Source organism: Lolium perenne, chromosome 2 (genome assembly GCF_019359855.2).
Source record: "Lolium perenne isolate Kyuss_39 chromosome 2, Kyuss_2.0, whole genome shotgun sequence".
In the NCBI taxonomy this organism is placed as follows: Eukaryota; Viridiplantae; Streptophyta; class Magnoliopsida; order Poales; family Poaceae; genus Lolium; species Lolium perenne.
Window position 1 is genome coordinate 62,706,302 of NC_067245.2, and position 16,312 is coordinate 62,722,613.

Here is a 16,312-nt window from a genome sequence, read left to right on the forward strand (position 1 = left end):
AATCTTCCCCTTCTTTTCAATGGGCTTGGTCTTTGAGCTTGTGGATGCATTGTTTGTCCTTCTAGCCTATTACTCCAGGTGGCACTGTGGTTTTGTTGTCTCCACCAGAGACCTTGTTTTTCTTCAGGATTTTCTTATCTACAGTTTCTTCAGGGACCTTGCAAAAGGATATTGCCAAATTCTTAACCACTTTAGAATTGATCATGGGTGGAGCAGCATTGCAAGTGAGGCAGTGTTTATCTGAGCAATTGGCATGGTTTTTATATCCATCATTTAACAACACAAGTCTGGGGCTTCTTCTTACCTCAGACTCTACCAGTGCCCCTTTACCCTCCCTTCTTTTCCTTTTAGGAGTTGAGGGAATCTCTTCTGTGGGTGTAGGAGAAGAGAGTCCTTCCTCCTGGTCAGACATAGTAATGCAAATAGGAGCCTTAGAGGTAGCACAAGAATCTGGAATAACAAATTGGATAGAAGCTTCTGTATTCATAGGTTCTTTAAGAATATCCCAAAGTTGTGATGAAAGAAAGTGTTTTGCCCAATCAAATTTTTCTGGAGTTGATAGCATAAGAGTAACAAAATTAAACCAACTCACAGGAATATCCACAATAAGTTTGTTGGGCTTTCCAGCACCATGCAGGTGTGGGGCAAAGAACTGCTCCCAAAGAAGTAACCCTGTTGTTGACATCCTTCTGGTCAAATCATGCTCCTCAGGTATGGGAAAGAAGTGTGTGTGTGTGTACTCTTCCAAGTGTGAGCTGCAGGTGGGCTTCATTTGGAGGAACTAGCTGCACATTGTCAGGTAAGAAAAGATTGTCCTCCATGAGATGCATCTCCGATTCAGTAGTAACCAAAGAAGGATCATTGTTGTCAGGTTGGGCAAGGGATTCCTCATTATCTTCTTCAGCAGAGTAAGCTTGTAAAATGTGCAGCAATCCTTCCCCCAGAGCTGGCACAGAGTGAGAATGACTTGCTAGAGCCAAAGGTTGAGATGAAACAACATCATTGTCTGCAGGGACCTGGGAGGCAATGTCTTCAGAGCTAGAGAAAGATAATTGCACAAAACTAGTTGCATCTGGTAAAGGAGGTCCTTGATCTTCATTATCCAAATCCACATCATCTGGCTGTTCAGGCACAAGGCCTTCCATGATGGCATGCAGAAATACCACCATAATGTCGCCCACGACGGGGGTGTTTACCACCTCTCACCTACCATCACCACCTCGCTATCCATGAAAGCGGGCACAAGGCCCTCCACAATGTCGTGTGTAAATACCACCATAATGCTGCCGCCTACGAGGGTGTCTACCACCATGGAATACCCTCTCACCTACCATCGCCACCGCACCGTCCATCAAGCCAAGCACGAGGCCTTCCACGACGACGCACGGAAATACCACCATAAAGCCGCCAAACGACGAGGGTGTCTACCACCATGGATTACCACCTCTCACCTACCATGACCACGTCGTCGTCCACGAAATCATGCACAATGCCTACCATGACGCGCGGAAATACCACCATGCCGCTGACGACAACGAGGGTGGCTACCACATGTGCACAAGCTGGGCACAAGCCCTACCACATGAAACGGTGAACCAATGAAGATGATCAAGAGGGCAGGTGAGACGTCAAGCAACATGTTACGGTACGGTACGCCCAAATAAACTCTCACATGTGCAGAAATTACAGTATACTAGCGACTAATTTATTTATATGTCTGCCGTTCACCGAAACAAAGAACTTACAACATAAGAGTTGTGGGAACTATTCCCCTAAATTTTGTCATTGCATCCAAGATCTGCGTGTATCTTGATGCATGAGATTTGTAGTGCTCTTTAGAGAAGAACAAGTTGTATCCCCATTTGATAGTAGTGAAAAATGATTTGGATGGCTTCAGCCCATTGTTTTTTTTTCTCAAGTTAAGAGGTTTTCCACGTAAACATGATTGATGTCCCTATGTGTTGATTTTCTACTGCAATTCTCAATTCTGAAATCTTAGCCACTGAATAAGACATTGGCTCTCCAAGCGTATATATGCCCAAGTGCTAACATATTTCCTCCAAGTGCTAACATATTTTCTCCATATATGCTCCTGATATGTTTTCCTCCGTGAATAGCAACGATGCGTGAGTTAGTACACAAGTGGTTCTGAATTTACATTCATTTTGTTGCATATTTTCATATCACGTTTAATATCATGATAGAAAATAAAATCTTCTGTTGCAGGTTTGACAGTCTAAAAATATACTAAAGGGAGCCATGGCCTCATCATGGTAGTCTTGTAAAAGGTCTGTAAATATTTGTTTTCTGTAATTCATCAAAAGAAAAAGGCTGCAGCAGCTATGTTTGATCCAGCAACGTCACGTGCCAAGAATGCACCCCCACATTTTCAAGGCAATATTATTTCCCTAGCAACCGGCGTGTACGCTGGTTGGCTCCTTTTACCCTGTAGTTGAGTTCCTCCACATCATCTTGTAGACCATCCATCGCTTTGTTTTGCCTGTAATTCCAATATGAAGAGTACAACACCATTCAGCAGGATGCACAGGCACAAAAAAGAAAAGAAAAACGGTTGAAATGGATTGTTATGTTGTGCATTGCGGATTGAAATATTCCTTTTATCTATGAAAAGAGGACTAGTTGATTTCTTAGTAAAAGGAAAGTAGGAATACAGAGTTATGGTGAAATGTTTTCCTTTTTTATTTGTCCCTATGGACAGTACGAGTGATAAACAAAAAAAAATGATATTTCCATTTAGTTGAAATATCATGGCATGCTTGCTTTCATAAAAAATCCAAAATTATATAGGCTCTCAGGTTTTGGTTGAGCCACTGCATTATTGTAACTTAATTCCAGAGTTTCGTGTCCATGGATTCTATGAGCAAAATATTGTCACTATTGATTGTTGACTTATTGGATATAGGTAAGCTCAAAACACACCATACAATCAAGTGCATTCATTATTTACTGCTTTATAAAAAACACCAATTCGGTTCTCATTTGATGACAGCAATCTACAGTTGTGCCTTTTAAGCGCTTAAAAGGCAACAAGACAAGTGTTGAATGCAAAACATCCATATAAATCCTTTGATACACAAACAAGGAAAGAATTGTACACGTCCATGGCCAACTCATGGACAACTAAGAGAGTAATATAGAGTTTCATAATTGATGTTTTATTTCACTTGATTGAGATTTTCAGGCTGTATCCTCATCTCTGTTTACTAATGAAGCAAGTTATGGTGAACTAAAGTCGATAAAACACATACCTATCGATTTCTGAGCCCATATCGAGAGCCATGCCCTTGAGCTGTCCCAAGACATCACTAAGATCAGAGAGGGCACTGTCTTGCTTATCTTTCTCCACCTGCAAAATAGAATGGTTCCTGATTAGTCACTAGGGTCCAATTTAAGATGCATTAATCCTAACGTCAATACAAACCTGAACCTTCTCCATGGCGTTGGTAGGATCAGGATATTTTTGAGGATTCAGATTCCCTCCAGGGTTTGAAGACAATCCTAATTTTTCTCTCTGTTCTAAATGGTTAGCCCTTCTTCTGAAGGAATCCTCTATTTCACCAAGTAACAATGTCAGTGAGCAGAAAACACCGAAATTCAACATGGTCTGAGCCCAGTGAAAGTACAAACCTCTTGTGATAATTACTGGTCCCTTTATTTGCCTAGTTTTCTTTGGCTTCCAGGATTTTGAGAAGAAGCCTCCAAGGCTTCCTAGAAGTGTCTCGCTCTGAGAAGTTAAACCAGGAGTTCAAACACCAATAAAAACAAACGGAACTACGGGCTTCGAGCTTACCCTGCTAAGGTCCTGATCAATGTTTGCAGCTGTTTCATGGGTTCTGTTGATCTGTTCACCCTGCCTATGCAAAGTGATAAGAGTGGTGGTAACATTCTCCTTGATGTTTTCAGCAAGCCGAAGGCAGTCATTCACTCTCTGAGTGGTCTCCTCGGCCTTGTGCGCAGCGTAGCCCTCCAGTTCTTGCACAGATTGGTTTTCGAATCCGCATGAATCATGGAAGCCATTCTTGTACCGGCTCTTGGCGCCAGGATCAACTGAATAGGAAGATGATGCTTTTGCAGGTCTCGAGGTAAATTCAGAATCTGATTCAGAATCGAATGGATTTGGTTTAGAAGACGGTTGCTTTGCGACAGCTGACACAGGCATCTTTCCTGTTCGTGGTCACAATTTGAATTAGTTACTGAGTATAATGTACTAGGAAGACTAGAGTAAGGTAATCAGGACTGTATTTACTGGAGACTAAGTGGTGAACCCTAATCTGATTCAAAATGGGAGCAGTAAAAAGCTAAAAAACTGAAACATCAATGATTGAAATATATGGTACTCCCTCCGTCCCATGAAGATCGTTTGAGATGTTATCGAAATTTTGAAAAATCTCAGACAACCTTCGTGGAACGGAGGGAGTACGTAAAAAAATACGGACATTTATGCCTACGGAATCATGTGAAAAAACCAATTTTCAGGAAGTTTTTTTCAAAATGTTTTAGTGGAGCAAAAATAGTACTGGGTGTGAGTTGATCTGATCTATATATCTGAGATGTTTCTAAATCAAAAAACAATTGTGTTAAGGTTCACGTCCTAAATCAGGGCATCGAATAGACGCTAAATATGAAACTGGTATGTATTAATGATTTTGATCAATTTACTTATAATAAACGAAGAAACGTGTGTGATACACATGATATGCGTATTCTGGAGGGGGAAAAAAGCACGTAACATTGCAGAAGAGCGACTTGACTTGCACAACGTCCCTGCAAAAAGCCTAAATCGACCATACCTTCCGACACCTCACACCGAAATTCACGATTATCCTGAACGCCCACAAGAACGACACTAATATGCTCATCGCAGTTAAGATCCCATTGTCGCGTCGTTCCGCTTCAAACTTAAAACGGAACGTGGAAGGGAATTCTGAAGAAACGGGAACCACCATGAGTCACCGGAAAAAAAACCCAGCAAGAAGAACAAATCCTGGAGAGGAAGAGTTCAGATGAGTCGAGAGCGGAGAAGGAATCGATCGAACCTGAGAAGAAGGGCGCGACAAGGTTTGCTGCGGTTGCCGGCCGCCTCGTGCTTCTTGGCCGGCAGGAGAGGAGGCGACGGAGATGTCCTTTTCTTTTGGACAGTTTGCAGATGACATGGTTCTTGCCTCGCAGATCGTATTTTTATACTCTGATGATTATTACCTGGCGCATGTAATAACTGAAACTAATCGGTTATTGGAAAGTTTGGAGTTTAGTGCTTACTTTGTTGCTAAGCAAACCGCTAGAGTGCATGTATGTATGCCCCTAATTACATATTTCCAATTTTGCATTTGAAAGGCAACCTATAATAAGATTAGTCTGGATAATAAAGACAGATAAATAATGTGCATTTATTTATTTAGGATTCTGCAAATATGCTCTTATTGCACAAATGAGTCTCATACAAGACACATGTACACTACAAACGCATGCCACTCACACCATTCTCATTTTGCAGATCTGTGTCAGCTACCATCATATTATATGAGTAACATCCTTGTGAGGTTGAATTTGACATGATGAATGAAGTGTTACAAGTTACATTGGCATCATCGTTGGAGCTTAACTCCAAGCGGACGCTGGGAAACTAATCCGCAAATAAAACAGCTCACTAAGGTTACAAATGCATATGCATTTACATACAGCAGTAGCACAAAGAATTCTTCTATACAGCAGCTGCACAAACATGAGTGCATCTAGCATATCTACATTCTATACTGTGTCACTGGCTGAAGCTTCATCAGGACGCCACTCTAGCAGCCCTTGGTTCTGCCAAGTTTCATCAATTTTGCTAGAGTTGGAAGGTCTCAGATCGAGTGACCCTTCAATCGAGCACTTAGACAATTCTACCAACATTGAACAGAACCCGCAAGAACAAGATCTGCAAACTCTCCCGTGATTCAGTGCGGAGTCCAGCCTCTACAATGAAACGTATGCACAGTGTATCAGTACCATAAAATGACTAATCTCAAGTAGGAGATTACTCAGAACAGTAATTCATATGACCTGCATGCACATACCCCTAAAGCGTTCTTCAGTTTCTTAATCTCCATAGCCTGTGTGTCAGCTAGTTCATGGGATTCCTGCAGTCGCCTTAGAGCTCCGCTCAATTCTGTTTGCTCTTTGGAGACCTGGTTTTGAATATCATAGAACAGGATATGTAAATTAAACCACACAAGAATTATAAATATAGCAAGACTAAGACGGTGCCTGTCATTTTTAATCATACGATTAGATTCAAAATTCAGACTATGGTCTCGTGGAGCAACAAATTCAGCCATATGTGTTTATTAATGGCGAAGCAGTTACAGTTTGGAAAAGAAAAGTCCATTTCACTACCTGAACCTCCAGCTGCTGAATTTGTTGAATAGCCGCTTGCTCAATGCAAGACCGGCGCTTGTATTCTTCCTCAAGCATGCCCGTTATCTGGTACCTCAGTTCAGCCATTTCTTGAGTGAGGTCTTCCGCATCCTCCTTTGCTTTCAGTTTCTGTTCTCGAAGTTCTACCTAACAGGTAGAGCAACATCAGAAATTCCGAATCAATAAAACAGATAGGTTCATGAATTTATCCAACTAGCAGTGCAAGCAATAGCAAAATGTTTGAAATAATTTATTTTTGAACTAGTTTGGTAGGATGGTGCCAAAATGCAGAAGTAGATGTGGTAAACGAACTCTGACCTTAAGCTGCTCAATTAGAAGTTCAGGTTCTTCATTTTGCCTCCCTATCTTTTCAAGAACTCCATGATCTCTTTCATAGTTTGCATGACCATCATTCTCCAATGTTTTGTCAAGTTGCTCCACAGATGTAGAAGAGGATTGTTTAGGAACCCTTCTAGGCAAGAATTCCTTTTTCAGTTGTGTATTCTCAACTTCAAGATGATCAATTGTCTTTCGTGCCTCTTGCAGCTGGAGCTCATACTCTCTCAGTTGCTTCTCAATTTTAGCTTTGTACTCAGCAGCATGCTGGCCAAACCTCTCAGCATCAAATAGTCTTTGCTCAAGTGTAGTCAAATCAAGTTTTAAACTCTCAATTTCACATTGTGAATCTAAAGTTACACTTTCAAGCTTCTCTATTTGTAAGGCTGCCTTTTGCAGCTCCTCTTCTTTACGTTGGACTTCTTCCATCAGAAGCCAGCACTGAGAATCAGACCGCATCAGATCATTGTCCATAACTCTCACTCTTTCAGGTCCTGATATTTAACTGATCCTGCAAATAGTCTGCATTAAGAAGAAGAAGAAGAAGAAGAAGAAGAAGAAGAAGAAGAAGAAGAAGAAGAAGAAGAAGAAGAAGAAGAAGAAGAAGAAGAAGAAGAAGAAGAAGAAGAAGAAGAAGAAGAAGAAGAAGAAGAAGAAGAAGAAGAAGAAGAAGAAGAAGAAGAAGAAGAAGAAGAAGAAGAAGAAGAAGAAGAAGAAGAAGAAGAAGAAGAAGAAGAAGAAGAAGAAGAAGAAGAAGAAGAAGAAGAAGAAGAAGAAGAAGAAGAAGAAGAAGAAGAAGAAGAAGAAGAAGAAGAAGAAGAAGAAGAAGAAGAAGAAGAAGAAGAAGAAGAAGAAGAAGAAGAAGAAGAAGAAGAAGAAGAAGAAGAAGAAGAAGAAGAAGAAGAAGAAGAAGAAGAAGAAGAAGAAGAAGAAGAAGAAGAAGAAGAAGAAGAAGAAGAAGAAGAAGAAGAAGAAGAAGAAGAAGAAGAAGAAGAAGAAGAAGAAGAAGAAGAAGAAGAAGAAGAAGAAGAAGAAGAAGAAGAAGAAGAAGAAGAAGAAGAAGAAGAAGAAGAAGAAGAAGAAGAAGAAGAAGAAGAAGAAGAAGAAGAAGAAGAAGAAGAAGAAGAAGAAGAAGAAGAAGAAGAAGAAGAAGAAGAAGAAGAAGAAGAAGAAGAAGAAGAAGAAGAAGAAGAAGAAGAAGAAGAAGAAGAAGAAGAAGAAGAAGAAGAAGAAGAAGAAGAAGAAGAAGAAGAAGAAGAAGAAGAAGAAGAAGAAGAAGAAGAAGAAGAAGAAGAAGAAGAAGAAGAAGAAGAAGAAGAAGAAGAAGAAGAAGAAGAAGAAGAAGAAGAAGAAGAAGAAGAAGAAGAAGAAGAAGAAGAAGAAGAAGAAGAAGAAGAAGAAGAAGAAGAAGAAGAAGAAGAAGAAGAAGAAGAAGAAGAAGAAGAAGAAGAAGAAGAAGAAGAAGAAGAAGAAGAAGAAGAAGAAGAAGAAGAAGAAGAAGAAGAAGAAGAAGAAGAAGAAGAAGAAGAAGAAGAAGAAGAAGAAGAAGAAGAAGAAGAAGAAGAAGAAGAAGAAGAAGAAGAAGAAGAAGAAGAAGAAGAAGAAGAAGAAGAAGAAGAAGAAGAAGAAGAAGAAGAAGAAGAAGAAGAAGAAGAAGAAGAAGAAGAAGAAGAAGAAGAAGAAGAAGAAGAAGAAGAAGAAGAAGAAGAAGAAGAAGAAGAAGAAGAAGAAGAAGAAGAAGAAGAAGAAGAAGAAGAAGAAGAAGAAGAAGAAGAAGAAGAAGAAGAAGAAGAAGAAGAAGAAGAAGAAGAAGAAGAAGAAGAAGAAGAAGAAGAAGAAGAAGAAGAAGAAGAAGAAGAAGAAGAAGAAGAAGAAGAAGAAGAAGAAGAAGAAGAAGAAGAAGAAGAAGAAGAAGAAGAAGAAGAAGAAGAAGAAGAAGAAGAAGAAGAAGAAGAAGAAGAAGAAGAAGAAGAAGAAGAAGAAGAAGAAGAAGAAGAAGAAGAAGAAGAAGAAGAAGAAGAAGAAGAAGAAGAAGAAGAAGAAGAAGAAGAAGAAGAAGAAGAAGAAGAAGAAGAAGAAGAAGAAGAAGAAGAAGAAGAAGAAGAAGAAGAAGAAGAAGAAGAAGAAGAAGAAGAAGAAGAAGAAGAAGAAGAAGAAGAAGAAGAAGAAGAAGAAGAAGAAGAAGAAGAAGAAGAAGAAGAAGAAGAAGAAGAAGAAGAAGAAGAAGAAGAAGAAGAAGAAGAAGAAGAAGAAGAAGAAGAAGAAGAAGAAGAAGAAGAAGAAGAAGAAGAAGAAGAAGAAGAAGAAGAAGAAGAAGAAGAAGAAGAAGAAGAAGAAGAAGAAGAAGAAGAAGAAGAAGAAGAAGAAGAAGAAGAAGAAGAAGAAGAAGAAGAAGAAGAAGAAGAAGAAGAAGAAGAAGAAGAAGAAGAAGAAGAAGAAGAAGAAGAAGAAGAAGAAGAAGAAGAAGAAGAAGAAGAAGAAGAAGAAGAAGAAGAAGAAGAAGAAGAAGAAGAAGAAGAAGAAGAAGAAGAAGAAGAAGAAGAAGAAGAAGAAGAAGAAGAAGAAGAAGAAGAAGAAGAAGAAGAAGAAGAAGAAGAAGAAGAAGAAGAAGAAGAAGAAGAAGAAGAAGAAGAAGAAGAAGAAGAAGAAGAAGAAGAAGAAGAAGAAGAAGAAGAAGAAGAAGAAGAAGAAGAAGAAGAAGAAGAAGAAGAAGAAGAAGAAGAAGAAGAAGAAGAAGAAGAAGAAGAAGAAGAAGAAGAAGAAGAAGAAGAAGAAGAAGAAGAAGAAGAAGAAGAAGAAGAAGAAGAAGAAGAAGAAGAAGAAGAAGAAGAAGAAGAAGAAGAAGAAGAAGAAGAAGAAGAAGAAGAAGAAGAAGAAGAAGAAGAAGAAGAAGAAGAAGAAGAAGAAGAAGAAGAAGAAGAAGAAGAAGAAGAAGAAGAAGAAGAAGAAGAAGAAGAAGAAGAAGAAGAAGAAGAAGAAGAAGAAGAAGAAGAAGAAGAAGAAGAAGAAGAAGAAGAAGAAGAAGAAGAAGAAGAAGAAGAAGAAGAAGAAGAAGAAGAAGAAGAAGAAGAAGAAGAAGAAGAAGAAGAAGAAGAAGAAGAAGAAGAAGAAGAAGAAGAAGAAGAAGAAGAAGAAGAAGAAGAAGAAGAAGAAGAAGAAGAAGAAGAAGAAGAAGAAGAAGAAGAAGAAGAAGAAGAAGAAGAAGAAGAAGAAGAAGAAGAAGAAGAAGAAGAAGAAGAAGAAGAAGAAGAAGAAGAAGAAGAAGAAGAAGAAGAAGAAGAAGAAGAAGAAGAAGAAGAAGAAGAAGAAGAAGAAGAAGAAGAAGAAGAAGAAGAAGAAGAAGAAGAAGAAGAAGAAGAAGAAGAAGAAGAAGAAGAAGAAGAAGAAGAAGAAGAAGAAGAAGAAGAAGAAGAAGAAGAAGAAGAAGAAGAAGAAGAAGAAGAAGAAGAAGAAGAAGAAGAAGAAGAAGAAGAAGAAGAAGAAGAAGAAGAAGAAGAAGAAGAAGAAGAAGAAGAAGAAGAAGAAGAAGAAGAAGAAGAAGAAGAAGAAGAAGAAGAAGAAGAAGAAGAAGAAGAAGATTAATGGCGGTGCGTATAACGAAGAGGCCTGCGGTTGCTCTTCCACGACGGTTCGGCGCTCCATTCCGACGGTTGGCGGGTTGATCGGCGCGGTTGCCACTCCGGCGGTTGACATCGGCGAGCTTACTGTGCTTTAATTCGAGGCCGATCGAGCTAGGGTCTCTCCTAGGCGGGCTTGTGGGGGAAGCGAGCGGACGCTCGGCGCGACCACGCAGCGTCCACGGAGACGCAAACATGCCGCATATTTGCGCCACGTTTGCGTCGCTGTGGACACCCCGGACACGATGCGTCGCCCCGCTGGAGCAGGGTGCGGACGCATTTAAGGTCCGCGCGGACGCAAACGGTCGCACAACATCCGTTTGCGTCGCCCCGTTGGAGATGCCCTAATGCGTGTGTGCGACCTATTTCGCCAGATATGACCTGACCAACATGCCCCTGCATTGGCCATCCGAACTGAGTTTTTTTCTTTTCCAGAACGGCGTAAAATGGTCGCGCGCGTCCGTTTGCGTCGAGGGCAGCGGACACCAAATTGGTTGTTTTTTACCGCGTGTCCATTTACGTCTGGGGTGTTTCCAGTGTGGCGACACATATTAATTTGGATGTTTGGATGTTTTAAACAACAAAATAAACAGGTTCAAAGTGGCTACATGAAAATAAGATAGTATTCATCTACGCATTATCTTCATGGCCAGCCAATACCCACTGATGATCAATCAGATCCATCTGTAGGTGTTTGGACACGTTCTCGTAGTGACTTCTACATTCATATGTAGATAGTACTGCCAGGATGATGCCCCAGGGATTGGCGCAACCAGATCATCTTGGAAATCCCATTGGTGCTCATTGCGGCCATCAGGAAACACGTTCTCAACGATCATGTTGTGCATGATCACGCAACATGTCATCACCTCATGCATGATCTTTGGTGACCATGTTCTTGCCGGGTGACGGACAATTTCCCACCGAGCTTGGAGCACACCAAATCACCGCTCCACATCTTTCCTGCAAGCCTCTTGCATCTTGTCAAACCTCTTCATCTTGGATTATGGACAGTCTTCACCAGTGTGGCCCAGTTAGGGTAGATGTCATCAGCAAGATAATATGGCTTCCCATATTCATTTTCATTGATCTCATAACTCACAGGGGGAGCTTGGCCTTGCATAAGCCTGTTGAAAACCGGTGATCGGTGCAACACACTGATGTCATTGTTGGAACCGGCCATGCCAAAGAATGAATGCCAAATCCATAAATCTTGAGATATCACTACTTCAAGAATTACAGTGCATTCCTCTGCATGGCCATTGTACTGATCCTGTCATCCAAATGGACAGTTCTTCCACTCCCAGTGCATGCAATCTATGATGTCAATCATGTCTGGGAACCCTCTGGACTCGTTGATAGACAACAGCCGCCTTGTATCCTCAATTTTTGGCTCCCTACAGTAATGTTCTCCGAACATGGCAATCACAGCTCGGCAAAACCGGTACATTTCGAGGCAGGTGCTCTCACCCAATCGAAGATACTCGTCGAATATATCAGCAGCCATTCCATAGGATAGCATGCGAATAGCTGTGGAATATTTTTGGTAAGAGGTGAAACCTAGCGCACCTGTTGCATCGGGCCTGCATTGGAAGTAGGGATCGTAGTCTCTAACGCCATGTAGAATGATCATGAACATGTCCCTTGACATCCTGTACCGGTGCCGGAACATTTTTTCCGGGAACACCGGATTGGTGCGGTCGAAGTAGTCCTTGTGGAGCCGGAGGTGCCCTTCCACTCCGTTGCACGGCATATTTTTTGAGCGGCCCTTCACAGAGCCCCGGTGCACCGACATTTGGCTGGTATTGCACTCGTGGAGGATGGAGGCTGCAACAATGGCCATTGTCTGCGTCGTCTGATCGGACTCTTCGTCGGAAGAGGGGTCAATGACCTCCGCGCGAAACTTATTCAACATCTTCCACATGTCCATCTGCGTGGGTAGCAACTGCGGATCAATAGCCGCACACAATAGCGCCCAAAATACGAGTAAGAAACCTACTAGCACAATTGACCAAACAGGTCGTGGGCGGCGAGGCCGGGCGGCTCAACCGGCAGATGTTTTGCCCCCAAACAGGCAACAGGTGGGCGCCAGAACCTACCCCGACTGAGATCCTGTTCACTGGCGCGGCAAGGACCGAGCAGACGGCATGTACTGCGGCGAGGCGGTGATGGCGTGTGCTCGTCGTATGCAGACACGCTATAGGGAAACCCCAAGAGGAAGGTGTGATGAGCACAACAACAAGTTTTCCTTCAATGGGAAACCAAGGTTTAATAGACCAGTAGGAGAAACGCGTGACTTCGGAAGGTGTTGCTGGCTGACTAGTGGCAGGGCGCACTACCGGTGTCAGCAACAACGTGGAACCTGCACACAACACAACCAAAGTACTTTGCCCCAACTTACAGTGAGGTTGTCAATCTCATCGGTTTGCTAAACATAAAGGATTAGACGTATCAAATGGAAGGAGATGTTTACAGAAAGTAAACAGAACAGGATTGCAATTGAATTTATCAGTAAAGGAAATAGGACCGGGGTCCATAGTTCACTAGATGTGTCTCTCCATAAAGAAATAGCATGTTGGGTGAACAAATAACAGCTGGGCAATTGACAGAATATCGATCATACATGACAAGATGATTACTATGATATTTGGTATTGGGCATTACAACATAATACATAGACCGTAATCCAACTACGTCTATGACTAATAATCCACCTTCAGGTTAGCGTCCGCACCCCTTCCAGTATAAAGTTGCAAGCAACAGACTATCACATTAAGCAATGCGTATAAAGTAAATAATAGAATTACCCTTGGATAAAACATTGTTGTTTTCTCCCTAGTAGCAACATCACATCTACAATCTTAGAAGTTATAAAGTCACTCTCCCTGAAAACTAGAGGCATGAACCTACTATCGAGCATAAATACCCCCTCTTGGAGTCACAAGTGTCCACCTGGCCAGAGTTTCTACTAGCAACGGAGAGCATGCAAGATCACAAATAACATATGACATGAATATATAATCAATCCAAACATACTATTCAATATTCCTCGGATCCCAGCAAACCAAACATATATGATTATATAAAGGTGATCTATATCATGTAGGGCAGCTCACAAGATCGATACATGAAGCACAAAGTGGAGAAGACAACCATCTAGCTACTGTTATGGACCCATAGTCCAGGGATGAACTACTCACCTATCACTTCGAAGGCGGGCATGGCGATGTAGATGCCTCCGGCGATGATTTCCCCCTCCGGCAGGGTGCCAGGAAGAGCTTCAGAACCCCCCCCCCCCCGAGATGGGTTCGACGATGGTGGCCGCGACGGAACTTTTCGTCGATGGAGGCTCGGATATCCAGGGTTTTTCCGAGAAGATGTATAAATAGGTGGAGGAATTAGGTTGGTGGGGCGCCTGGTGGGCCCAGACCCCCCTAGGAACGGGCTAGGCCTAGGCCGCGCCTAGGGTAGGTCTGGCCGACCTGCTACGCCTCTTCAACCCTCCTTCGGACTTCGTCTTCATTTCGGTAAAATATTGACTTCGGGTTTTGTTTCGTCCAATTCCGAGAATATTTCCTGTACAACTTTTCTGAAATACAAAAACAACAAAAAACATGGAACTGGCAGACATAGGCATCCCCAATGGGCCTGCCGAAGATGGTACCCGGGGTTTTTACTGAAGGCCCACGACCCGAAGATTATGAAGCCCGGAAGCCTAATTAGGAGAGAGTTTGGAAAGATAGAATTGTATTAGGAATATTGACTTGTAATTACTACGGGGCAGACTCAGATTGTCTCCCGAACTCTGTAACTTGTGTGTCACGAAACCCTCGGCTCCGCCTCCTATATAAGGGGGAGTCAAGGGACGAAGAGGGGATCGATTTCATTGTCAACGCAACCCTATTTTTCTAATCAGCTAATGCCTTACCCATAATCAGGTATTGTGGGGGTACTCAAGAATTGGAATGGTATCGCATCCAACCCAATCATCAGTTTTTATCAAATTCATCATGTCATCCAAGTCACATTCAACTTCAAAATATTTCAATAGAATGACTCATCATTCCAAGGTTTTCAAAATTCAAAAGTTTCACAAGTTCCCAGCTAGAGTAGTCACTTTTAATTTAGCACTAGCAACTAGGCATGAGGGGTGCTAACTAGCTTGTAGCTCTCTAGGCTAACTTTGATACTTTTGTACTACTCCATATCTAGACCAAGTGAATCATGAATCAAAAGTAAACTTTGATAAACCAAAGTCAAAAGCTTGTAAGGTAAAAACTTGGATTGGGATCATCAAGCATAAAGTATTATGTAAGAGTGCCTTGCTCTAGGAGAGCTTTGACTAAGGTAGCTTACAAGAATATTAGCTTGCCTTGGTTGGTGTACTGATCAAAGTGGTCTTCTTCTTCCTGGAAGTAGACCTGCTCCTCCTAGTACTCCTCGGTACTAGCGTCTAAAAACGAATACGAGGTAACAATCACCAAACAAAGCTTAAGAGCTAGACTAAGCACACACATGGTTCACACAAGCTATGCTAGCGTCACCACATCATTAACATGTTGGTTGACTTTGTTTTATTCTTAAGAAAATAATTTCCTCTCATTACTAATATTGATTAGGGTTTCTATTTAGTTCTTTGGAGAAATAATTTCCTCTCATTGAATCTTGTTAAAATTTAATCTCCTCAAATAATAATGTATGAACCTATGTTGACCAAGGTCAACACTTCATCTCTATTATTTGAGAGAATGATTTAAATGAGGTACTAACCTCATGCCTTTTAATACTATTATTGCAACAATTTAATGTCTCTAAGTAATCCACTATGAGTTGCTATAGATCAAATCAACACCTCATCTTGAATTTCTCAGGACCATGATTTAAATGAGGGGGGACCTCTCATACCATTTAAAAATAAATTTGGATAATTTAAAATGGCTAGAAATGGCCATATAGCCACTATTTTGCTCTAGCTCATGATCACATGAAGTAACCATGCTATATTTTTACATAAACAATTATACAATACCAAATGTGATTTATGAGAGTTGTAATCAACTCAAAATCACTTATGGTTGATTTTTAATAATTGTTTGAAGTTGCAAAAGTCTCTGCCTTGTTATTTTTACCACATTATTTCTACAACGAGTTTAGGGTTGAGACCAGTGTAGTTATTTAGATAATTTCATATGCTTTCCAAATATATAAATTTCATCAAATTTGGTTTAGCAGATTTGATTCTATTCAAATTTGAACAAAGCATCTGTGAGCAATTTGAATAAATCGAAATATTTGAATTTGAAACCGTGGGCTTAGGCGGGAAACGCAGTTGTGCCAAACAGAGAGAAAAGGAATGAGACGGCCCAGCTACGCGTCTCACACGAGTGGGCCACCCTCCACTGTCAGCGCCACTTAAAACAGCGAAGCGGTACGTTCTGTCTGGGACGCACGATTAGAAAACGATCGGACGGCTCACACTCGTCGTCGACGGGGCGAGAGGAGGGCTTACTGGCGGCGTGAGCAGGGGGTCGGGGAGCTCACCGGCGCTCCGGCGGTCGTCGGCGAGATGCGCGGCGATGTTGTGGTCGATGGTGAGGCTCTAGGTACAAGCGGCGTCGCTGGAGGTGGCGCCAATCGTCTCCTCCTTCTGTGGTGGCGCCACGTGCTCCGACGGTGCAATTGGGTGGCTCTGGTGGGCAATGTCGAGGTGGAGAGGGTGGAGGAGGTCGAGTGAGAGGAGGAGAGGCTGGCGGTGTGAAGAATTGAGAGAGGGGAGTGCCCCTTTTATAGCGGCGAGGCGAGGCCGTGGTGCTGCGGTGAGGTCAGCCATGGCGATGCATCTACAGGGGCGCGGAGTGGCTGGCGATGACGCAGGCGAGTAGGCGACGTCAGGGCGGTCACGTAGCGATTGATTGCGGGGAAAATGATGCAGTGACGAGGGC

General features: G+C 41.9%; 3 protein-coding genes across 3 annotated transcripts; all 3 read right to left on the reverse strand.

Annotated features, from left to right (window-relative positions):
• Positions 1-2,260: 2,260 nt before the first annotated feature.
• On the reverse strand, positions 2,261-5,163 carry LOC127332778 (SNAP25 homologous protein SNAP33). The gene is made up of 7 exons (XM_051359119.2): positions 5,058-5,163; positions 4,812-4,945; positions 3,812-4,185; positions 3,649-3,745; positions 3,443-3,570; positions 3,270-3,367; positions 2,261-2,500 (listed from the first exon to the last, which is right to left on the reverse strand). Exons 3-7 carry the CDS (start codon positions 4,178-4,180, stop codon positions 2,401-2,403), a joined length of 792 nt encoding a protein of 263 aa, XP_051215079.1. The 5' UTR covers positions 4,181-4,185; positions 4,812-4,945; positions 5,058-5,163; the 3' UTR covers positions 2,261-2,400.
• Positions 5,164-5,487: 324 nt separating this feature from the next.
• LOC127332779 (uncharacterized) lies at positions 5,488-7,239 on the reverse strand. The gene is made up of 4 exons (XM_051359121.2): positions 6,736-7,239; positions 6,397-6,564; positions 6,078-6,188; positions 5,488-5,976 (listed from the first exon to the last, which is right to left on the reverse strand). The coding sequence occupies exons 1-4, from the start codon at positions 7,225-7,227 to the stop codon at positions 5,770-5,772; spliced, it is 978 nt and encodes a 325-aa protein (XP_051215081.1). The 5' UTR covers positions 7,228-7,239; the 3' UTR covers positions 5,488-5,769.
• A 4,125-nt stretch (positions 7,240-11,364) lies between these two features.
• LOC127328607 (uncharacterized) lies at positions 11,365-12,300 on the reverse strand. Its single transcript, XM_051355196.1, has 2 exons — positions 11,819-12,300; positions 11,365-11,497 (listed from the first exon to the last, which is right to left on the reverse strand). Exons 1-2 carry the CDS (start codon positions 12,298-12,300, stop codon positions 11,365-11,367), a joined length of 615 nt encoding a protein of 204 aa, XP_051211156.1.
• Positions 12,301-16,312: the final 4,012 nt, after the last annotated feature.